Source organism: Enoplosus armatus, chromosome 2 (genome assembly GCF_043641665.1).
Source record: "Enoplosus armatus isolate fEnoArm2 chromosome 2, fEnoArm2.hap1, whole genome shotgun sequence".
Classification (NCBI taxonomy): Eukaryota; Metazoa; Chordata; class Actinopteri; order Centrarchiformes; family Enoplosidae; genus Enoplosus; species Enoplosus armatus.
The window spans coordinates 7,281,129-7,306,663 of NC_092181.1; the positions used below are offsets into that span (position 1 = coordinate 7,281,129).

Genomic DNA, 25,535 nt, shown 5'->3' on the forward strand with positions numbered 1-25,535 from the left:
AACAAGTAAAGAGTTTATTTTTTGGTCACAGAGATTACATCTTATTTCAGTTTCTTCAATAGATTCTCTCTCTCTCTCACACACACACACACACATTCATCAAACATGTCTCTCTCACTTCTCTTGCTTTCAAATGCCGTGCACTGCAACCTAAGAAAACACAAGTGGTTTAGAACGAAGGTACTGTATAAAAACATAAATATATCAGCAGTAACAAAGTAGCAATAAAAAAAATAGATCACAACAAATATTCTAAATTCCTGACAGGCTTTTGCTCTAAGATATGTTTTGGGTATATTCTCATATTTTCTGATAACAATCTTTAAACAGAGTAGATAAGCCAAATGTATGAAGCAAAGGTGGACTCAACAGAACTTCATATCGTAGCTACAATATGCACTGAAATACTGGCAAATATGTGGTCGAAGAAACAGCTTGGGCAGTCTGTGTCCTTGTGTCTGCAGTCCCCTCAATCTGCCGAGACACTGAAAGATAAGAAAATAAAGACGGGGCACGTGAATGCTTCTGGATGTGAATAACACCTCATTTGCGGTCAGACATGTAGTCATTTTAGAGTGGATATGGCATCATCAATATCAGTACTCACTCTATGGTATGTAAGGAGTACTTATTGTTCTTTGTTAGTTCCATAAGCATCCTGATTCCCGAGTCTTCAAGACTGTTGCCCATCAGATGCAGCTCTGCCAGATGTTGCCTGTTTGACTTCAGGGCAGTGGTCAGGGACTGAATGCTCCTCGAGCCCAGGCCACAGCTCCTCAGTCTGGAGACAAACAAGACGTACTTGAGTTGATACCAGCTCACTGGAGCCCTACAAAGTGTGCAGAACTGAGGCTGCAAATAAATATTTTGAGATGTCCTTACGAAATTGTAGTGACTGTATTATGTGGTTATTGTATAATTAATCAGTGTTCAATTAGTGAGACAATAAGGATCAGAACATTGACTCTGATTTCAGTGCCTGTTCCATAGGGCTGGGATACAATGTGAAATGTGTCTGTAGCGCCAAGTATTAATAACAGACACAGCACAGAAAGCTGGCACAGAATGTCTGGTCAGATATGTAGTCTTGTATATTGACGCTTTGATCAGATAGCTCCTGATGGAGGTCCATTCAAACTAATATCAGACATGAGATAATATCAAACATGAATGCACCAGTAAATAGACTGGCCGGCCTCTCCGTGCACTCCAGATTGTCCATACAGAAGCCTACAGAATACGGTATTTCTCCACAGCCCTGCCCCTCTTCCACATTCAGCTTGTTTTGAATATTCTGAATAAAACCCCACAGAGGCCACACAGCATATAATGTATGACTCCATAAATTCCATATGGCAACAGAGGTAGAAATCAGCATAGAACAACAATACATTTAGTAAAATCCCATGAGTTATGGCTATGAGTTATCTGGACCCAAGTTTTGACTGACAACAAATAATCTGTTCATTTCGTTTGTAGGAATTCTTTAAGAAGTAATAATAATTCTTTTTTTTTTTTTTAAAACGTACGATAATTTCTCAAGTTGACATTGAGGGCTTCTGAGTCCAACGCAGAGTTTCTTCACTCCCTTATCCTGAAGGTTATTGCCAGACAGGTCCAGCTCGCTGATGACGCTCTCCTTTGACGCCAATCCTGATGCAAGCTCAGCACAACAGTCATTAGTCAGGCTGCAGTGACTCAGGCTGAAACGGACCAAAATCATATCATAGCACAGCTGTTCTTCTAACATAACCACATGTGTGTAATGAAGACGATGTTTTGAAAATAACTTACTTGAGCGTTTTCAGATGGCTGTACGGATTCTTCAGTCCAGCTGACACTTCTTTGACGCCCTTGTCTCTGAGGCAGTTCCTGCTGAGGTCAAGGACTTTCAGCTCGACTGCCTGCCAGTCTGTTTTTCTCATCCACCCACTGTAGAGCTGCGAGACTGAACACAGGACCTTGGCCAAATACATGCAACCCCTACCAGTGATTCCACATCTTGAAACACTGCAGGGAAATAAGAGAAAATGTAATTAATCAATGATGTAGGGATGTTATCAGCACGTGAGCATTTTAGACTGCAGAAAACATTCTAACACTCAAACTTGCTGAAGTTAGGGAAAAATAATTCCACCATCCCAGTTTTTTTTGCCCATTTCTGTCAGTAAGTAATCAAAGGAGAAATATAAGAGCGAGGCGTCCTTACTTGAGTTTTTCCAGACTACACCATGCGTACATTCCTTCGCAGATGTTCGCAAACCCTTCATCTTTCAAGTTGTTGTTGCTCAAATTGAGTTCTACCAGAGTGCTGGTTTCAAACTTCAAAGCTTCCCCGATACTTCGGCAGCTTAACGCAGTGAGGCCGCAGTGGTACATCCTGCCAAAGAGATATAAAGACATACAAAACGTTACTGGATCATTAATGTCCATTCACTTATGTCGCCAAGCGGCATGCATTTATATGAACTCATACTCACTCCAGCTTTGTCAGCTGCGATATATCACATTTCTTAAAGAGCTCATTGGCCCCCTTGTCTCCGACCATATTGATGCTCAGATCCAAAACTTTCAGGTGGCTGGAGTTCTCCTGCAGAGCGGAGGCCAGATAATAGCAGCCCTGTTGCTCAATGTTGCACTGTGATAGTCTACGATGGAAAAAAAATGACATAGCAACATTACATAAACGCATCTTACCTGTGTCATTTTATTATCATTGTTTGATATCAATATCTGTACTTCCCAACACTTACTTCAGTGTTTCTAACCGGCATTCAGGGGATCTCAAACCATTTGCAAGATGTCGCAGTCCATCGTCTCCGATTTGGTTCATGCTGAGATCCAGCTCTTGCAGTTTAAGGGACAGTATCAGGGCTGTGGCCAGGTGTTCACAGGCGTGCGAGGTCACGTCACAGCCTTGCAACCTGAGTGTTTTCAGTCTGCAGTTTTGGTCGCTCAGCCCCTCCACAAGTTTCCTGACTCCACTGTCACTGATGCTGTTGTATCCCAGGTCCAGCTCTCTCAGGTAGGACACTTTTGTGCTCAGGACTGCCGCTAAGGCTGGACAACACTTATCTGTCAGGTTTGAGAATCGCAGCCTGCAAGGAGATGGGAGTCGAGGACACATGACAAATTATGGGCCACATAAATGATAACCCTGTCTAAGATGTAGTGTCTGTGTATCCAAACTCAAATATCTTATTCCCCTGTGCCATAGAGCCTCATTGTTGTACTAATCAAAAACACATCAGTGAGCCACACCGTTACACTGGGTGGCATGTACTGTACACACTGTGGTTTATTTGGAGTCAATCCCACATACACTGACCTGTTGCAGTAAATATTCACTTGTGCACCATATGTGTATTAATCCACATCAGAAAATTCTCCTCAACAAATGCACTATTTACTCCAGTTTGAGTAACGTTTGAGTCTTTTTCAAAAAAGAAACCTATGTATTTATGAACCCAAAAATGTTTCATCTTCAGGAGGAATGAGCCGGCTAGGGCCTGAGAGCCCCAGACAGGGTAGGGAAGTATTGAGAGACAATACTTTAAAAAGGGCGTTCTGGCCCTTTTAAAAATTCAACTTATATCTATACCACAATCGGTGCATGAATTCTTTTTTTGTGATTTGGGTGAGGTGACCCGTTCAAGCACTTTTTTTAAACTAATTCTGCTGGAACAGAAGGCCAAGACTACAAAAAAATGTGCAAATGTCCAAATATTCATGGAATGTATGTATATAAATGAATCCAAGTAGTACAAACTTACATGGCTTTCTTGGACTTCAAAACAGCTGGTAGATGCCTGAGGAGTCTTTCATCACATCTCGTGGACACTTGCATCTCAAAATTCTCTTGCATCCCTTCAAAAGCTCTGACCCTTTGGACCATGAATGTCCAATGCATTGCCGTGAATTCACAGATTGGGGAGAAGCCAAACTCCAGAAAGAACTTCACTTCGCTCAGTAAAGCCTGGCTGTCGTATTCCCTCAGACAGTGGAACAGACCCACAGCGCTGTGAGACAAAATGCTCTCAAGGATCTTCTTCTTGGTGTAGTTAAACAGCGGATCGGTGGGATCCAACATACCACGTTCCTTAATGAGGCCAAAGATGAAGCGAAGGAAGACATCCCATTTTCCCTCAGTATGCTGCAGAGCCACGTCCACCAGATACTGACAACAAACAGACTGGACAAGAATCGCTTCAATGGCGTCCAATTTAGCAGACGCAGCCAAGAACTCCTGAATGCTCAAGTGGCCAAAGCGAAACACTGCGGTGTTATGCAGCCCCTTCTCTTCTCTCAACACAAGTGGACACTCTTTGGACAAAGTTGACGCTTCCCCAACACTTATGTCACTCCCTGTAAGATCATACTCATACATTACATTACCCTCTCCCATCCGAAGCAGTGCCAGCTTTTTCAACTTGGCGATAATATCCGAGTTTGATGCTTTGACCAGATTTATGTAAATCTGGGTTAGATTCAAAGGATTGATTTTAAACCCATCATCTGCTTTTAGATGATTCTTCAAAACTTTTGCCATGATGGTGCAGATTGGCGGTATCTGACAAAGGAAGTCCAGACTCCTCGATATTTTCACGTGGTCAATGGCTTTGTTGGCCAGATCATCATTACCGATAACTGTCCTAAAGTGCTGCTCCTTCTGTTCATCACTGAACCCTTGAACCTCGGTCTCTTTAAGTAAATAGCAATCAGGGATTTGTGTTGATGCTGCATATTGGGACGTTATCCATATATGAGCACTGGGAAGCAAATTCCCCCTGATCAGATTGGTCACTAGAACGTCCACTGTGGATACCTCAGAAACACCACTCACAGTTGGACAGCTGAAGTTTAGCTGGAGATGATACTCATCCAGTCCGTCAAGGACAAACCACACGTTGTTTCCATTTAAGGTGGAAGCACTGAGCTTCTTCAAATCAGGGTAAAATGTCTGGAGGAGATCAATTAAGCTCAATTCGTGTTTTAGCAAATTTAGCTCCCAGAAAGTCAGGGGAAAGAGGAAGCGGATGTCGTGGTACCCTTTCCCTTCGGCCCACTCGAGAGCACAACTCTGCACTGTTGTGGTTTTCCCAACTCCACACACTCCCAAAGTGATAACTGTTCTTTTGCTGCTGCTATGTTGGCAGTCACATGATAAAATATCTGCGAGCGGGACGGCATCAAAAACAAGAATAAGAGTTTTGTCAGACTTGTCAACATATCTAAAATCATGCTGGTGCAAATTAGATAACGCGTGTTCGTGCTTGAGCTCCCGATAGCAAAGTCTTGGAGGAAGTAATGCATTTTCAGAGTACGCTTCGTTCAGTTTCTGATATTTGTTCTTCAGTGCGGTTTTGAGATATGTTTGGGGATCCATCGCAGAGGCGGTGGTTCCTGAAAAGATGTGAAGATGGAGAGCGTAAAATAAAATAAAAAAAGCTATAACTTACTGTTCAGCTACACAAAATACAACAACAGTTGTCTTGTTTGCTAGGGTCTTATTTCTGTATCTATAGTGTGTTTTGGCAGAGGAACTCAACTCCCAGGATATATAGATACACTTCCATTGACAGGTACAGAGTGTAAACAACAAGATTAGCCTACATGTTGCTACATCATTTATCAACCTATAAACACAATAGCCGGAGATTTTGAGGATGGGATGGATTCCTGCACAATCATGACATGTTTGCTTTGGTCCATAAAAAGGTATTACATTATTTTACGATTGCTTTGGCTCAGTTTCCGCAGCGACATTTCAATGTGCAAAACTCTCAATTCAGCCAAACTGACTTGCTAAATACAGACATGGATACAGAATACAGAAACTTCATCTTAGCATCAAGGTCACAGCTGATCACTGAGCGCACAGATTACTGAGTCCATGCAACATGTATTCGCAAGCACGCATCCTTCCCTGAATCATTAACCTGGTCCGCATCAACCCTGCAATGCATTTCAAATTCACGGCAAAGGCGGAGAGAAAAATATGTATTCTTTTTCTTTTGATGACTGTCTGTTACAGTAGTGTGAACTGTGGTTCAGGGTTGTTCATCTTACTGTATCATTACAGCTGATTACATGTATCTAACAGAAACAGTAAACTGATGCAGTGAAGCACAATCCCAAATGTATAGACGTAGGATTTACTGTAGAGTGAAGTCAGGTTCTAGCCTTATCAGTATTTATAAGAAATATAACTAGATAGACAGATGAATGTTTTCAAAAGCCACTCTTACTCTACAGCATTTCCAAATTCTCACTTCCGTATATACTCGTATAATCTTGAGCAAACGGCCAGTGCACACTGTTATAATGAGTATTCCGATTGACAGCATTATTTGATCATGGCCATTAACTTCAACGACGATTTACAATCAGGGATCAACACAAGTTGCACAGTGTTGTGACGCTCTGATAAACTTCCTGCGTCACTTGTTACCTCATTTGATACGGACGCTTTCCTTTTAATTTCCAAATTCAAAATTAGGAGAGCTAATTGAAACTCTGTTGAGCCGAAGCACTTGTAAAATACAGTAGTTTAACGCTAACCACTTAGTCACTTACAGATGTTTAGCTATATACTGAGACTGTGGCTAATTCTTTGAAAACGAAAGTAACCATAGTGACAAGTTCACGTTACGCCGTTTCCTGAACTGCTGTGCTGAGTTGTTAGTTCACGTAAAAAGCGAGACCCAACTGGCTAGCCTAATTACTCGTGCTAAAACAGTTTGGCTAACGTTAAGCGTTAGCTAGTGACGTTGTTGTAGCTGCTAAAGACGTCAAAACATACTTACCGAGAAGCACGAGGACATCACCCTTCCCGTACAGACACGGAGGCGAGGCAGTGACGCTCACTTGCGCTCTAACGTTAGACAAACGTCAAACAAACAAAACAAAAAAAAAAAAAATACGTGCGACGCTTTCAGTTCACGAAGGTGCAAAGTCCAAAACTACATCATTGAGTTTGGCACCCGAATCGGGGTGGGTTGAGCGCGGATGCACCTATAGGTGACCACTCAGGAACGTGGATGGGTGTGCCCACCACCGCACAGACTTTACTTCTCTCTCTCGCACACAAAAACAGCCCCTAGAGTCTAGACTCTAGTCTAGGGGTGTCGAACTCATTTTCACCGAGGGCCACATCAGCGTAATGACTGTCCTCAAAGGGCCAGATGTAACTTATAAATGTAACTAAATGTAATCGAATGTAATGTAAAATAAATGTAACTACTCCTTAATGTTAAATAACTCTGAATTTATTACTTATTCAAGTCACAAACATTGCAGTTGCATAGAAAAAATATGTTTGTTTGTTGCTCTGTTATAACATAAATCCTTTTAATTTGTCAGCTTATGAAACCCACATAACCCCATCAATCATGGATCAAACTATCCAAGTGAATGAAGAAAAATAACATAATAAATAACTCTGAAAAATCTTCCCATCTTTCTTGAAACAGTCTTCCGTCTGCATCAACTTTTCTCTTCCTGGACATTTTGGGATCATTATTTATTTCTGAATTCCACTCATTAGCATTGATGTGGAAACACTGCCGTGTAGTGGCGGTGAGCCGTCACTTCGCGGGTATCATAGTCGACAGGCATTGTGGGAAATGTAGTTTTTGGTCAAAGCACTCTTTTGACCTATTTATTTTTAGACACTCAGACCTTTTAAGCTCTCGCGGGCCACATAAAATGACGTGGCGGGCCACATTTGTACCCGCGGGCCTTGAGTTTGACACATATGATTAAAAAAAAAAGAAAAAGGAAAGGAATGGTGAGTGGTGTATGCACACCTGATGTATTTGTACTGTCAAATAAGACCTAACATGACCAATCTTAACCAAAGTTAGAAGGCTGGGGAAAAACTTCCATTCAGCCTCTAAAGCCTGTTAATATGAACATGCAAAAAAAAAACCCAGTCCATTTACATTACAGATCATAGGTTTTCAGTGTGATTGCACACCAGTATGTTGTGGTTCAGAGGATTCTCCTCCTATAATGGTCATTATTTTCACAATTTGCAACATTTTTGAACTGTAAACACTCGCCATGTTTTCATCATCGCCAAATGACTTGAAGCTACACAATAATGAACTGTACTGCAATAGTTAGAGAGTAGATATTCAGTGGTGCTTCTGACCGCCTGCCTTCACCCACTGACCTGTATTTGATCCCTCACCACCATCATTACCTTTAGTTCTCACTGAGCAGAACAAGACCAATAGATAAGGCTCAGTCCGTCTTTGTTCTAGTTTGTTATCGCCCCCCCCCCCCCCCCCCCCCCCTTATCACAAGTGATCTCTGTTTTAAGACTAGGCTCAGAGTTTGTCGAGTGAGACAAACTCTGCCTCTGTGCACAAACACTGAACACTTCATGTGTTCGGTAAAGAAGCCATTCTTTAAATGAACCCAAGTCAGGAGTAAAAGTGAACTGGGGTCAGTAAGGGTTCAACACTAGAGAGCTACGACAAGGCTGTGTTAAAAGAGTGAGACTAACAATATATTACTCCTTATCAAAGGGACTGTGGGAGGGCTAATTTGATGGTTAATAACTCACAAACAGTTCCAGGAAGCTATTCAGTTAGTTGGGACCTAGTAAGCTACACAATACCTTATTGTGAATATGTAACTTATGTGTTTGGACCAGTTTCAAATGGCTGCGATCAAAGGCATTGGAGGGTCAATGTTTAAAATTCCTGAGGCTGATTCATATTTCACTGTGTGACAACTCTTGGAGAAAGCTCCCTCAGGAATAGTTCATTTGATTATATATATCAAACCAACAAAAATGCTCCTATCATACCACCGTGCGTTTAGACCCCTGTAGTAGGTTTCATTTTTATTGTATATGTATACAGTTTGTGGATCGAAATCCGTGTGACATTTTATAGGATGTTGTATGTCATTACTCTCAGGGTAATACTGATCCACAGAGAAAGTATGTTATGCCCAATAATTGACACTTCCTGTCAAAAATAATGCAGCAAAATGTCCATAACAAACAGTAGAAACTGTGTTTTTTTTATTGAATTTTGAGAAATAACTGGCATAAATCCAAGTCCACTATTGAGTCCAGTACAGAAATATTAAATCAGAGTACAAATCTTTGTCCCTTTAGTGATGAAAAAAGGAAACATTTGAATATAAAAATATTTCTACACAGACATACAAGCTACAATTGACCAGCAATTGCAGACAATAAACATAAGAGCAATAAAAAACCGTCATACCATTTTACTTATTAAATCAATGTTTTAGCATGATGTTTTTATCCGGGTCATTTTGATGAAAGCTGACTTATCACTGGATGACAGCTGAAAGCTTTCAGTAGCATTCAGAATGTTCCATTCCTCTCTAAGGCACCTGGGGTAACAGCAGTTAAGGCAAACATTGGTTACATACAATGCAGTATTAAACTGTACGACCTCTGCTTTGAGGTCTTTGATGATGTCCAACAATATGAAGGACTTTCACCTCTAACACTTCACACACTAAAAATCCTGCAAACCTACACACAATCCAACAATTTACACTCAGCATACAGCCTAATCAAACCAGATAAGGGCCAAATGGACTCTAAATAAGTGGTTCCCAACCTGGGGGTGCTGACCCCCATCAGGGGTCACCAAAGCACATAATATACATGCATTTAATTAATTTCTGGTAAGACAGCAACTACATTTACGCGTTATTTTAGAAGTTCATATCTTTATTTATTTATTTATTTATTATGAAGCCAGGAAGGCTGCTTTGACTATTAATGTATGTATGATAGTGAAATGAAAAGAAAATCATAATATGCACATAGAATTGTGTTCCGAAAAATATAAGGAAAAATCGTCTGATACTTTGCAATATCCATAGGAAATAGTCCGTTCAGAACTGTATACAAATTGCTAGTTTTACACAAACATCCTGCAGGTATTAAGTTAATTGTTCTGTGCTGTGATTGGTTTGGATGCAATGAAGATAATGAAATATACATAAAGATATTTCAAAAGAAGTAGGCTACTTTTTGTGTAAAAGTATGTGGGTGGGGGGGCCGTGGGGGGTGTCAGTGTATATACAATGGTAAAATAGGGGTCATTAAGAAAAAGGTTGGGAACCACTGGTCTAAATCGTTGACTTGTTGATAACTTGAACTAAACTTGCAACAAACTTACCATTCTTTGCTTTCCTGACCCACTTTCCAGATTCCATCCTACCCATAGTTCCTCATAACAATAAATCACCTTATCGTTTGCATGGCGTCATATTTGATCAAAGACATGTTATATCTGCATCAATATGCCAATATACAGCTTGGTTTCTGTTTCCAGTCAGACGTCCTCAAATCTATCTACAGAACAAACATCTACAAGCACCACAAGAATACCGCTAACTATTGTTTAGGATCAAGTGCAGCAAGCTGTTACATTCTCCTCCACTATTCAACGTGAAGGCAGTTTCCATTGTGCATGATGGCAGGAATACAGAGGTTAAGGTTAGGCACCCTCCTGTAGAGGAAGTGGAAGATCTGTGCACAGGGCCGGCTGAGGAGCTCGGCTTTGATTCGTTGAGGGTGTGTGTCCGGGGCGAGCTGCTGGCTGGTGTCCTCGGTGACCAGAAACAGTGCGTAGTTCTCAGGGTCAGGGATCTTGAACTTGTAAGCGCAGAGCGAGCAGACCTCCTCTGTGGTTGTGTAAGGTTGGACGACCAGGGTTTTGGCCGTGCAGCCGGTGTCCACTTCCTGCAGGGCTACACGGAGAAAGTTCTACAGAGAGAAACAAAAAGTCCTGTGTTAACATTTGGCGGTACAAACATTAATCAATGAATACAAGAAGAATTACTCATTAGTCAAGCAAGCAGGCAGAAATAACACATGCAGTTATAGCAGTAAAAATAAATCACATGCAGTTTTTAAATCTTCCACTAGATGGCGATTTCCACCAAAAAAACTGAACCACAGATCCACAAGTGGATGTTAGTCGAAATGTAGATATATTTCTTGTCACTGATGAGGGCCAAAACATAGCACCTTTCATGCACCTTTCCAACGCTGAACACGATGTTTGGATTTATTTGGAATTGGTACAACTTAGACTCACTGCCTGGATGTTCAAGTTGGGTTCAGGTCAGGCGTGATACCTGAAAGTCGTCCACAGACGGCACTGAACGCGGGGTGGTGCGCCGGCGGTGCCACTGGTGCAGAGTGTTCCTGGCCTCGGAGCTCAGCACCCGGGCTGCCTGCTCCTCCTGGAAGTTCTTGATGAGGGCCATGGCTCCGTACGCGCTGGTCAGGTAGTAGCCTCCTGGGGGGGAGAGAAAGAAAGGAGAGAAAGATGTTTGAGGCTTGATGGAGAAAAAGAAACCAAACAGAACTGACAGTGAAACATGTCAGGGTCAGTTATCTAGAAATGAAACCAGCTGACGTTACATAGACTCATGTAAAAAGTTATCAAGAGAGGTGACAAACTTCCTACTTTGTAACAGAATTGACTTAGAACAAGAAATTGCACTTTTCAAACACATCACACTTGAACAATTCTACAATGACCTCACGTGCCAGATAGGTTGACGCTGATCGGAAAATATTTGATTCTGGGAGGATACGGCTTCCTTTTTCCTCTCAACCTGTTCCTGACCATTCAAATCAAACACTGGCTGGACTTCCTATGCCTACATTTCTCAAATTACTTGACTTAATTACTCTTGACGAACCTTCCTGGTAAACTCAACTCAGCTTAGATGGTCCTGGTAAAAGACCTGTGTTAGAATAAGCTAAACAAACACGTAAAAAACTAATGACAATGACTTCATCTCCCACAAGAAAACTCTTCCGAAACTAGAATTACCGCCCCGCAGTTGTATGCCTCCGCCAACCAGTAAGTTGCAGTTTACATCCATGTTTGTTCCAGATTCATATATTATATGTAGTGAATACTTGAACAAAGTGTAATTTTTGGCTAAATAAAAGTTATCACTATGTTGATGATACATATACATGATTCCAGTGGTTATACATTGTTGAACTGATTAATGAAGGATTATCATAGGTGTACTGGCTAAACAGGTACACATGTACTTGATTACTATGTAAAGATGGATTCTTATAGAATACAGCTACAGAAAATGTGGTGCTTTTGTTTTCTCCGGGCATTTTTAGATTCAAAGCCTCTCTATGAGCTGCAGGTGAAACTCACAGGGTCACGATTAGCTCGGCGCGCTCCAGTACATTGTTTGCAGTCATGTGATTCCGATGACGCTCGAAATTCAGAATGAGGCAGGAAGTGAAAGGCAGGATGGACCAGATGGAGGAAAGCCCGCCCTGTGCTAGTTTATTGTGTAATCATTGTGTCGTCCCAGTCAACATGTGTGTGAAATCTGGAATCGTCCAATTCATTCTTAGATTATGGCTAAAAACCTATTTGGAGGTCACAGTGACCTTTGACCTTTAAGTCAAAAGAGTCACCTATGACCAACTCTGTAATATGGTCATCACTTTATGGCTTATGGCCAAAAAACGTTTTTTGTGAGGTCCTCACCTGAGGACCTTGATCTTTGACCACCAAATTCTAATCAGTTCATCCTTGAGTCCAAGTGGACGTTTGTGCCAAAGTTGAAGAAATTCCCTCACGGCTTTCCTGAGATATCGCGTGCATGGACAAGAAAACATAACGCCTCCAACCACAGCTGTTCTTCTTCACAGTGGACGTTGATGGTGCTGACCATGATACTGCCCATACTGCAGTGATTAGGAACATTCCAAAGAGCTTTAAGCTGAATTTTGACTCATGTCTTCTGTGACGTAGCTTCTTCATCACACAGTAGTTTGTGTGTTTTACCGTACTGTAAAAGCCCAGTAAATTCAAAGCGAGACATGTCAGAGCAGAAAATGCACCCTTAGTCAACTCAATACACTCACAGGTTTTTCTGCTACAGCCTTTCCTACTCTGTTGTGACTAGAAGCTTATAGTGGCTCAAAACTCAAAACTAATACGTAACCAGTGTAAAATAACCTGCCATGTTTGTTTCTACGACAGAACTAAGACGACAGAGTTGCAACATTTAAGCAAGAACAACAAATGATGAAATAGTCATTTTGATCCCTTGCACTAAAAGAAATTAAAGGGATGGCAAACTTTTCTTCACTTGTTCATTAGATCTCAAATACGCATACAAACATGAAAATGAACCTGTATTTCATCTTTGTGGCTTTAGCTTTAGAAATCAGTTGGCGGCAGCACCGCAAGCTGTTTCCACACAACATTTCCCTGCAGCTCAGCCGCCATCGCTGTGTGAGTGTGTGTGTGTGTGTGTGCATGTATGAACGGGTGAATGAGAGTCAAAATTGTAAAGCGCTTTGTCAGTTAAGGTAGAAAAGCGCTATATATAGGCAGTCCATTTACCATTGACATATCATCACCTTATAAAGTTAATATAGCCAACGTGTTAGCAAACAGTGACTTATTTACACATTGCGCAGACATGGAGCAACATTCATTGGGAGTCGTGTTTGTGTCCACTTGGTGAATGAGAGTGAATCGAACCTGCTGTGAAAATTGCCTGTGCCTTTGAAAAAAAAAAAGCCTCTTGATGGCGAAGACTTCTAATATGTGACCCCCAGCCTTGACCTCTAATGATATCAGCCATTTCCAACCATTCAACTGGAGGTACGCCTTCTGTTGACACACGGTTGAGTGCTTCCTCCTGGACAGACCTTCCGTTGACCAGGTTATACAACAGGCTGGAAGGCACATTAACCTCACGCCACACTGCATGACCTCATGAAGGAAATATCCAACATTATATAACTTGAAGCGGAGGTAAATGCCTTCTGAAACATTGAAACAGCTCAGGAGCCCATGGTACTTTATGGTACATTTAGGGAAATGCACTTCTTCGCTGTCTTTCTGAGAGTGAGATGAGAAGATCAATGAAGTACCGAGCTGAAGTTAGCATGTGGTTAGCCTAGCCTTGCATAGAGACCGGAAACAGATAGCCTGGCTCTGTCCAAAGTTCAAAAACACATCTAAATCTAATCTAAAACATGCTGAATCTCATGTGTTTAATGCGCACACAAACAGAAATGTAAAAAAAAAATATTGTTTTCAGGGGAGCTACATGCTGAAACAATTTCAGCACTCTACATGATTCCCTGTCATACTATCAAATAATAGTTACAGCATGTATCTCACTATGAAATCACAATTTGTCACTTTTGCATAGCTTTTAATGTACAGATTAAACAAAGGATACAGCTTGTTATTTAGTGACTTATGAAAAGAGAGCCAGGCAAGCTGTTTTCCCCTGCTTCCAGGCTCTATGCTAAGCTAAGCTAAAGACACCTGCTCCGTACTTAATGTACATACAGGAGAGGGGTACAAAGCCAACCAAAAATGTCCAGACTCTCTACGCCTTTATCACCACATCTAAATTGTTACTAGAAATGCAATTGCAAAAAATAAAGTTTCCTTTATACCCACAGCAATCAATGTATATTGTCACTTTGTTTATTTTACCAGCTGTTCATATTAAGTTTGATTGTTTGTTTTGATCAGGACAAACAGATAAGACGATGGGATCTCGTCATTTCAAATATGAAATGGTTTTTGGTTTTCATGAGTGATGAAACACCAGATTTTGTTGAAAATCAAGCGAGCATATTCCTAACCTTGAAAGCATGACGGTTAAAATTAAGCATTTTCCAAACTTTCAAGACCTTGTACAGACCCTGTTTATAACATGAAAGTCCCCGATCACTAAAATGGAGCGAACCAAGAGGACCTACCCTCTCCTTGCAGCAGAGATGGGTCCAGCAGCTCCATCATGTACTGGATCTCTGTGTCCAGCTGAGGCATGTCACACTGAGCCACGACATAAGTCAGCATGGGCAGGAAGTCATCTGCACCGTACATCCTCCCTGGAAGGAAGCAGACAAGAGAGCAGAGAGGCAGGTAGGTGTGGTGGTCAGACAGAGGGAGCAGAGGACATCGCCGTGAGCAGAATCTGAAACTAAGACGGAAACTGAAGCTGCCTCACAAAACCTTTCATATTGCAAAAAGACGACTTTGTGAAAGGCTTCTCCATACCTGAGTTATCCTGCATTATGGTGTAGATGAGTTTGCACACGCGCAGCAGCAGTGACACCTTTTTCTCAGGGGAGTACATCTTCCTCATGTTTAGGAACTTGTGGCGGATCTTCTCAATAGCCAGGGGGTCAGGGGGCACGGCTCCGTCTACCCCCAGCTCTTGGGGCTTCTTGGTCTTGGCCAGGGCCAGGTTCTCCCTCAGCTGCTGCAAAGCTCCGCTGCTCACCTGTCGAGAACAACAGGGCGAGTTAATGGCAAGGTTCATTTACCCAGTCGACCAGTGTCCCAGTGTCTATCTTTTATTCAGATATTGTTGATAAGTAAGCCTGTGTGTAAGGATTCTGTTCACAATGCCTTTGAATAAAGTGATTCTTATCTAGAAAATATCCGTTTCTTATGATATTTGTGAAATAGGACAGCAGAGACACAGAAACATCTCTAACATCCACATCAGCAACCTTGCCGGATAACAAGATTCCACTAATCTCTTACCTGGAAATCGTGTAAAGCCACCTCGATCACACTCCTCAGAGGCTTTAGGACACACTTGTGCATGGCCTTCTCTAGCACCTGGTCTGTAAAGGATGACAGTAACACACACACATCACAAACCATAATATTGTCATAAACACTAAAATGAGATCAACCTCAGAAGCTAAACCTCATCGGCCAATGATATAGGATTTAGCTGGGGTCAAGGGTTATTATCATAACAATCCCAAACATGTCCTTAATATTCCACTGAAGATATAGTTGCAGGGTGATCATGGTGCTTTCTTTGATATTTATCTTATTGTCAACAAATCCCACGAAAAACACCAAAAACAACAAGTCCATCAGGTCATATTTTCTGACTCCCCTACCCTGCCTGTGTGTCTCTCAGGCTCATTCATTCCTGCTGAAGTTCCATTTCATTCAAAAAGGCCATTTCTTTAGCAAACGTTACTCAAACAGGAGCAAACCAAGCCACCACTCCTGCACAAGCTCAACAGCAGCAGCCGCTGGCGGTTTCCTGCGTGCATTTCTCCTGCGCATCCGTTTCTTGACTGGTATACATACAGTAAGGGCCGCATTTGTACGTTTTAAAACAGCATTTATAATAAGTGAATCGAACGTGAATCCTTTCTAATTCCTGGTTTTCAACAACATCAAGCAGCAGAAGTTATAACTAACTAACCTCGAAGTTTGACATTCAAAGAACTAAAAGTCAGGTTTCACCGGAGAGATTACATATTTGCTTCTTAGCTGAAGGGCAACCTGAACGTTTAGCCACCTTTAGCTCTTCGGAGAGTATAAGAGTCTCAGCTTGAGTCTGACCTTGACAAATCCAACTCGGAACTGGACCACACATGGAACTCAACCCTGTCCATAAGTTTACCATTCATTCAGCTAACATGCAGTTAAAGGTGGCACTCGGGCCTCTACAATGGCTCCATCTGTACCTCAGACCTACGTACATACACTTCAAATAATGTCCTGCCTTCCTCAGCTATGTGCAGCATGTCACATTTAAACAATTGCATCTTATTATCCACTGCCAGTACTGACACTGAACTATTCACGCATAAGCATCCCCAGCCTCCAGGCAGTGGTTATGCAAAGAGCTACGCCGAACCAAACGCATATCAAGCAACAGCGTACACAAGTGAGCATGCACACACAAGAATCCTGATTCTTGTTCTTGGAGAAATGTTTGCCTTTATGGTGAGTCAGAGGAACACCAGAGGAGGCACGGGGGGGGTGAACGTGTACCACTTACACTACAGCACAATCCTCCACACTGTGTCTAACAGCCAAGTGCTGTGGGTCGCTTGAGGTAAGGGTTTGGCAGTCCACTGCTAAGACAAATAAATCTGAAGTCATGAACAAGGGGAGGCCTGAGGTGTTTACAGAGGCTGGATAAATCCATCAGATCCTCATGTGTATACAATGATGGGTGCAAAGGCGAACAAGTGCACACACACACACACACCCCCGCATACTTTCTGACTACGGACTTCCTGATTCCCTCCAGAAAGGCTCATTTCCTTTGTATATTGAGCAATGTTTGTTATTGGGCTTTATCTAGACTACAACCTGTTCAAAGGCTTCCCTCAACTGTAGAAGAGTCTGTGATACACAGTGTTTACACACACACAACATACTCTCCAGCAAGCACATACACTAAAAACTCAAAGTAATGCACATGAAACTTCAAATATGTATAGTTTTCAGATTTACAACCCAGAGATGACAGCCTTTCCTTTTCATTCACATCCTCCCCGTTTGTCCTTATCCAGTCATGGCCATAAGTTAGGGCGTGTGTTAACAGCCGTACACCCTCCCTTTAAAAACACCCGATGGTTGACCTCACAAACAAAATCTGAAGTATTATAGTCCCAACAAATACTCAAGACTATGGACCTCTAGCTCCCCTTTCACTACAAACACAAAAGGATTTCGAGTCAAACTTCAGCATTTCTTTCCCAAGATGTCAGCCATAACGTAACCGTAACATAACGTAATCTTCTCAATCTTTCTGTAAACAGTCTGGATGGGAGCGCAGGCGTCAGCTAAACCCTACTTCTCCTTTCTTTTAAACATATTCTGTGGGATTGTAGCATGACGTCAGCCAGACTGCACGCTCCTGCTCGTAGTTTTGTTTCGATGTGAAGTGAAAATGAATAGCTGTAATTTTGACACACTTCTAACCGTAAAAAAAAACGACAATTTCACTCGTGCATATGCAGTAGATTTCTCTCATGATGGTTTGCTTACTTCCATGGTCGCTTTTTAAAAAACCTTAACAATTCTTCTCCAAAGGGAGCATTTGTGAGCGTGAAATGCTTCATGTGCATCTGTTAGCACAACCCCAGTGGATCACTGCTCTGTCTCGGGAACAAGGCTTTGCTGTTATTGTTTACAATGAACAAGGGATGTGAGATGAGTGCAAAGGCATACTTTCATATTCATGTAAATCCTCAAGTCCAGACTAATCTGATCGGAATGAAACATCCCTTTGATAGAGCTGCTCACGCCTGCAAACTTTATTTCTACAATCATCATGACCTCGATTATTATGAGTTTCAGTGCTAATATCACAACAATGCTTTTTTTGATACCATGTTTTTTTACCAAATCCTTAAAAATGTAACTAAAGAAGCCAAAGTTCTCGAATGTTATATGTCTAAACACAAGCAGCCGTACAGAAATAGTGCGTCAATTAAAAGTCAAATAGAGTACTTATCTGACCAAACATTGGATTGGTGCTACAGACACATTTTGGTAGGTACCGAACTGAGGTTAAACACAATTCAGGTCTAATAAAAATACAGTTAAATGAAAGTTCCGCCTTTCAAACTCAGCCTCAACTGCACTGTGAGTTTATACCGATGAACAGAAGCCAAGAATAACTCACTGGGGCACTGCACACTGGCATTTCTGTAACTCAACACCAGTAATGAGGCAGACTAATATGGAAAACTTCAACTCGTATGTCTGATTCCCAAGACAATGGCAAGCCTGGGCACTCACTGAACATTGTCAATCAACAAAGTCATTTTGAAATCCCTTTCTGAAGCAGCGCTAAAAAGGTTTTACTTCTCAAATTATGCTGGAAGGAAATCATGTGGAGAACTGAATGCTGTCAGAGATGGGACATGACTCAAACACAACATATGTTTCACAAAGTCAGGCCACGCGATCCCACCACGCAACCAACAAATCTCAACAAATCTTCAACTTTGTGGTTTCAAGAAGATTTGCAATCTTCTTGGCCAACTTACCGATCTGGTCCTCAGGTATGAGCGACTCTATAGGGGGGTCCAGCTCAGAGCTCTGGCGTAGGTAAGCCTTCATCTGTGTCATAAACTGCCTGAGAGTCTGCAGAAAATCCATCCCTGATGTGTGACAGCCTCGGTTCTCCTGAACAAAGCTGATGTAGTCCTGGACCAGGGAGCCAAAATATGAGCTTTTGTCCCTGGACAGCTCAGCGATCCTTTTCACCGCCCGTCTCTCCGGGGTCATGAGGGAGCTGAGCATGCCGCTCACCTTGCGGAAGCGTCCCTTCAGGGCCCTGGGGAGGATAAAAGAGCCCCCGCTCAGGCTCACGCCGACCCTTCGCCGTCGCGCTTTGAAGGACGGACGAAGGCGCATTTCTAGGTCCGTCTCCAGGCCGACCCCATAATCTTCCTCCTCTTCTTCTTCCTCATCATCTTCACTGCTGTCTTCCACTGGGTCTTGATGATTAAGGTGTCGCGATGGGCTAGGGGCCAGGCCCAGGGAGAATCCAGGAGACTGTGAGTATTCCAGTGAGTCAGAGGAAGAAGTAGACATGCTCATGTCACTGAGCCGCTGGCGTCCCCTCTCATTAGGAGTGGATGGACTCCCAGCATTTTTCTCCAGTAGTACATCGGCAGGGACAGCGGGTGAAGGCCTGCAGGATGGAAGCTTGGCACGGGAAAGAGCCTTGGCGATGGTCTCATCATCCAGGGCAATGTGGCAGCGGTGAGCTTCCAGATCGGGCTTCTTAGGCCTTGGAGGTGGTGGGTTTGAAGGCACTGGGATCGGTGAGCTGGCAGTTTTGGACGGACTGCTATGCTTGGCACCCATTGGTGGTCGAGCGGGTGCTGGGCGCCTGCTGGGGGATTGTTGTTGCCTTACAGACACAGCAACAGCCTCTGGCATGCTCTTGGGTCTGGTGGTAACTGCTGGAGGACCAGGTGGAGGTGGGGCAGGGCGCCGGCGTGGCATTGAGCGTGGGGGAGGGGGGCGAGGGGGAGGGGGCCGCGATTTGCAGTTCAGTTTGATGTTGTCCACGTGCTGCTCGCTACCTTGACTGCTGCTTAATGGCTTAACGGACGCTTTCCCCGCATTGTTTTCGCTGTCATCAGACTTGACACCACTTGAAGGCCGATCGTCCTTGCAGCGGTGGCGGTGGTGATGAGTCTGGAGAAACAGGGGGTTGACGAAGCACAAAGGACCGCTGGAATGTCTTTTCTCCAGACGAAAGGAAGGTGGAGGAGCGTGAGACCGTAAGGTCGGGGGCGCACTGTCGCAGTGAGCCCCGATGTGTCTCTGCGGTGACCCCTCGACCTCCCTGTTCCTGTTTGTCCGCTGGGGGCTGAGGGTACGGCTCAGAGGGCGACAGGGACGGGGAGAGGAGCGACGTTGACTGCACAGGGCAGAGTCCCAGAAGCCTGTAATACACAGACACAGAGAGGCAAACATTAACTAACTTTCAGCTAGACACATACTTCTCCCTGGACAATTCAAGATGCCCAGAAAGGGAATACCCTCAGACAGCAACTGGGATCAGGCGTCTTAAAATTAAAAGATCAGTTAAAGAAAAGTTGTAAAATGAACAAAAACAGAATTCTCAAGTATTTCTCACCACACAGTTCGGATATTTCCTCAGCTATTTCCAAAGTTTTCTCTTTGCCGGTCTGCCTGCTTGGTTGTGTCTTTTGTCTTGCTGTTAGCAGAAGCGCAGTGAGTTCAGCCCCGTGTCTCTTGGCTGATTCACTGGGTGCCGACACACAACCAGAGACACAAAGAGGGAGTCGCCCATGCAAATCACAGAGTGGGAGGGAACTAAACACACAACACGGCACACAGTTCCAGTATTTCCACTCCTTCCTGCTCTGTTTTCCTCTCTCATACTTCTACATTGTGCTGTATTTCCCTGTAGCTCCCCCAGCAGTTTAAGGACCATTTTCTGTTGTCAAACGAATCTTTTGCTATCTGCAAACCTTATTTATATGATTTCTCTACGTTTCTTTTTTTTTTAATTCACAGTGTAAGTGTCCCATAATAGTGGAGGACATGTGCTCCCACTTTGATGTTCTTGTGTGCTTTTCCACTGAATCATTCTATTGTTTTCAGCTATTTGGCAAGGGAGCTCTCATGCTAACACACTCAGCTTTAATAGCCACTTGAAAAGAAAGATTCTACTGTATCCAAGCACAAATATGTAGTTACAACATAATGATTTATCCAAACTGAAAAGAACAGGCGACAAATCATGCCACTTTCAAAATATCCATGCAGTGATTGCAGCATAGATGAAGAGATTACTGTTCCTGCAGGCTAAAAATGGAAACGTTAACTCTTACATTCCTGGGGCATTAAAGAAGCGGGGTCGAGCAGACAGAGCAGTTTCATATGTCCTCGGCGTCTGGAGACTGAAATCTGCCTGTGGTATTCTCACTGGTCCATGTGAGCAATGACCACCTGACACTGTGGAGTCTGCCTGCAAAGCAAGACTGCAGCAGGCAACTCACTCCAAATAGCACTTACAATACTGACTGACCTATAGGATACTCTGATTCCACTGAGATGAGTGCTGTTCTCTTTGATCTATCTTAATATTTATCTGTGATATTTGACTGAAAAAGAACACACTGCAAATTCTCAGAGTCTCAAATAATACAGTTTGTCTGTGACCAGCACCAACAAATGAAGGCTGGTCACTTATAGGCAGGGTAAGAAACATTGAGGAGGGGTGGAATTACCTGTACTGTAATAGCTCACGTGGTAAATTTAGCACTAATTCCATCTGTACAACAACAGTCATGTCATGCTTGACATTCTGCTGCTCTGGGTTTCTTTTATTTCACACAAATACTGCTTTCCTCCACTTATTAATTTCTAGCGCTTCTAATTTGTTCTTTTCACGAGTTACTGTCAATGGAGCATACCAATTTCGTTTTTAAACTGAAAGCCTACCAGGAACAGGAGCAATTGTGCACTTTGAGATGCTGGGGGTCTTTTAATGTGAAACATCTGTGCAGGAAGTATTAAGTTTAAAAAAAAAAAAAAAACAGCAAAATGGAAGCAATAGAAATAATTAGTGAATAAAAAACAGTATTTCTGTTTGAGAAGAAACGTTCCGATCAAGTATCACATGACTCAGATGTAGGTACATTAAGCTGACCTCATCCACATGGATTAAAAGCAAACAGCATCAACAGCAAATTAAAATGAGAGTAGATCAGAAAACAGGGAGGCTCCTTACTAAAACATGATAAGGCATTAAGGCAGAAATAAAGGCATGTCTCTATGTAAGCCTTTTTCAATTAAATACCTGGCATCCAGGTCACTATTCGAGAACATATAGTAGTATCATGGACGTCCACTGACAAATTCTGACAGAGACATTTATGATTCCAGTAAATAGCAAGACTAAGGCTGCAGCCTATTTTGCTTAGGAAGGTTCCTAACTGAGTGAAATGACCTGAAAGTATGGAAGTGGCAGCCATGTTAAGAGCTGGTCGAATTCTCTTCCTTTCTTATCTCCTTTGGCAGAGGGTACACTGAACCATCCTTACGAAAGGAAAGGAGATAATGCCATCCCACAATGCCTTGCAGCAGCAACATTTAAAGCGCAGACACACGTCAGTAACATCTGCATTATAACGTAGGCTGTTGTAAGTACAGTCAGATTCTCTTAGCACCGCAGTTGTCTTTTCCTAAGTCCTTACGAATTCTTGGGTGCGCAGGAAAAGACGCAGGACGCCGGTTTTTGACTGCTGAGTCTACAGTCATGCTAGCAGCGCTGTGAGGCTACACTGTACTTTTTAGTGCTGCTTCAGAGAAGTTGTTTTGCTTTGAGCGAAATGCTAACATTAGAGCGCTAACATGCTCGCAATGACAATGCTTAATTGCTGACGTTACGCAGGTGTAATGTTTACCATCTCATTGTAGCGTGTTAGCATGCCAACATTTGCTAATTAGCAGTAAAAGTACAGTGAAGTATATCTAAGTATAGTAAGCTGATGGGAATGTCATTAGTTTTGCGGGTACAGGATAGGACAAATTCAATTGTTGACCTGATGATGGCGCTAGAAAGGATAAGGAATCACCAAAGTTGTGATTCATCCTGAGGGGGACATGAACATCTGTATAAAATGACATAGCATTCCATCCAGTACTCCTGAGATATGTCAGTCTCCAGCCAGCTGACATTGCTAGCTTGGCTAAACAAAACAAGTTGATTGCTATGTTCATGAGAGGTATCCATAACTGACACAAGTTTTAATGATCAACAACAAAAGCTAATCAGTAAAGCGAGCCTAAAAACATTAAAAAACGTGCCTTTCTAACATAACAACATCCTCCGTGGCCTCTGGGAAGGCCAATCGGTTTCAAAGTCGTCGCCATATTCAAAGGTCTGAAGCTGTTTGTAACATGTGTTTGTGCTTCACATGTGTGTGCCCACATTCCACAACACAGAATGAGGCAGTCTGCTTTTTGTCTTTAAATAGAAGCTTTCCAGTGGAGAAAGGGAGTTTCCCTTAATGACTGTATGAGTTAGCTGAGAAAAGGCTCACAGGCAGGCTCACACTTAACGTCTTCACATCAAATGTAAGAACAGCAATGCAAAAGGCATTACAGTGCAGGCCTACACCCACGTCCACTCACAGGAATGCCAGCAAGCTAATACAATAGCAGCTTTTAGCACAATACCATGTTTGTAAGTAGCTGTGACACAGTTTAGTGCACGCGCTACGTTAGCACTCATACTTGTGAGCCTTGTGTGCCGTACATGTCTGAATGTGGTGTGACGGTATGTGTGTGTGTGTGTGTTTAGACACTACACGGCCTACTGTAGCTTTCCACTCGCCACTCCCTTCTCACCCACACTAAGCACTGAGCTATGTCGTAGGCTTCTACTGTAGGAAGCTGACTCACCGCAGTTTCATAGCCGCTGAGCCTAGAATAACTCGACAGAGATGAAGTGGCTAGATCTGCTGTGAAACCAGAGACCTGAGCGGTCAGCGTGAATTGACAAATAAAAATAAATGAAAGCGGTGCATACAAATGCCGGCTGTTTTATCTCCAATTGCTTGCTTAGTTGACTGACTGTTTGCCTGCCTGTGAGTGCTACACCTACTATAACATGCACCCTGGCACCACTAGGGTTGAAGAGAATGTGTACAATACTGGTGTTTTAACTTTTGTGGTACAATCTTGTATACTTTATATACAAAGCATATTGAATGCTTTTACATTCTTCGCTAGCTCAGGTGATACAGTTGGCGGATGTAGTTCAGTAGAAAGAAAATAGTTCCTACATGAAACTGCTCACCACAGGGTCTGTGCATTATCTTGAGTGACCGGGTCATAATATTTCAGGAATGAAACATTGCTGTTGAGTTTTTTTCAAATGTATTTTTTTTTTGCCGCTTTGAGTACCACAAGCTGAGTGCCACCTAGTTTCATTATATTCAAGAGTGGACAGACATCTCTACGACCAAGATCGCCAAAACTCCGAAACTCACACCGAAACAATCCAGATGGATAAATAGCACTACAGGTAAGATTTCTGAGTGAACCGTCCCTTTAAGGCACAGTCACAAGTGCCATCAAGCTTCTCATCTAAATTTCCAAAATATTGACCCATTCCTTGAAGTTTCACAAAGGAAAGCACAGACAAAATGTTCACTATGATTGAGTACCTTTCTCAAACACATTTCAAGTCTCTGCAGTTCTTTATCAGTGTGACATTATTATAAACTACTGGCTGGCTGAACGATAGGAAATCTATCGAAAAACTGTAGAATGTTTTGAAAAATGCTAAAACTTGCAAAACCACCACTATGGTCACTTAAGATGTGTGTTAGTACAGATTTTCAAACGAACAAAGCAATAAATGAGGCTACCTGCGCCAAGCTGAGCCACCTCCTCCAGGTCTTTCTGGGTCTTAGCGGATGCGATGGCCTCTGGGAGTTTGAGTGTGGAAGGCAGGATATCTCTGAATGAATGAAAAGGCACATAATGTGACAGAAAATACATACAAAAACACAATATAAGAAAAGATTAAAACAAGGAAGGTGCTGCAGTAATCAAATTAAACTGCCTGTCAAATGCTTGAATGTACTCGTGATTCGGTCTCATCAATACTGTTCAATGTTCTGTGCTTTATGGTCAGGGTTATAATGCACATTGTCCTCATTTGACAGCTAACAAAAGTGATGATGCTATAAGTCTGGTTGGCAAAACAAACCCGAACACTGGCATACAGAGAAGTGAAAACACTTTCAATCATCACTAATATAAACATGCTGACACACCCTTTGTTTCCGTTCCAAAGCTGTAGATATGAAGCTCCGGAGATACACAATACGTACATGCTTGGATTGAGAATGTCAGTTAACATTCAGCTCAAAATACATAATCTACATCTGTAAAATTTCAGATGCCTGTTTGATGTCAAGTGTTGTATTGCAGCACAATTTCCCTCTATTTCCGGTGTCTGCTGTTTTAAGTCCAGCGTCTGTCTGGGTCTCCCGAGCTGGCACGAGCTAAAACAAGAAGTGAGAGCCTTGGGCACTCGGAGCTGGCTGCTTACTCAACAAACATTATATTCATCTGTGGAGTTCCCATCCTCGAATCACCCTCTCATCACAGAGCAAAAAACACGGAGGAGCTGGGGGTGTGATGGATGGACAACATATGTTGGCTGTTTAC

At 42.6% G+C, this 25,535-nt stretch overlaps 2 protein-coding genes across 3 annotated transcripts in view; both read right to left on the reverse strand.

The window, feature by feature from the left end:
• Positions 1–6,995, reverse strand: LOC139297625 (NACHT, LRR and PYD domains-containing protein 14-like). Its single transcript, XM_070920377.1, has 9 exons — positions 6,807–6,995; positions 3,774–5,403; positions 2,754–3,098; positions 2,481–2,648; positions 2,210–2,380; positions 1,795–2,010; positions 1,530–1,703; positions 608–781; positions 1–485 (listed from the first exon to the last, which is right to left on the reverse strand). The coding sequence occupies exons 2-9, from the start codon at positions 5,384–5,386 to the stop codon at positions 470–472; spliced, it is 2,877 nt and encodes a 958-aa protein (XP_070776478.1). The 5' UTR covers positions 5,387–5,403; positions 6,807–6,995; the 3' UTR covers positions 1–469.
• Positions 6,996–8,837: 1,842 nt separating this feature from the next.
• LOC139297114 (ras and Rab interactor 2-like) overlaps positions 8,838–25,535 on the reverse strand; it is a 32,527-nt gene continuing 15,829 nt past the window's right edge. The window contains exons 7-13 of one of the 2 annotated variants that reach the window (XM_070919706.1): positions 24,728–24,819; positions 18,851–20,263; positions 15,579–15,661; positions 15,087–15,312; positions 14,786–14,917; positions 11,143–11,306; positions 8,838–10,768 (exon numbers count right to left, since the gene is read on the reverse strand). In XM_070919706.1, coding sequence (XP_070775807.1) covers positions 10,442–10,768; positions 11,143–11,306; positions 14,786–14,917; positions 15,087–15,312; positions 15,579–15,661; positions 18,851–20,263; positions 24,728–24,819 — 2,437 coding nt within the window. In that variant the 3' untranslated portion in view covers positions 8,838–10,441. Of the gene's footprint in view, positions 10,769–11,102; positions 11,307–14,785; positions 14,918–15,086; positions 15,313–15,578; positions 15,662–18,850; positions 20,264–24,727; positions 24,820–25,535 lie in introns of both variants that reach the window. The other variant, XM_070919714.1, reaches the window with a different exon arrangement.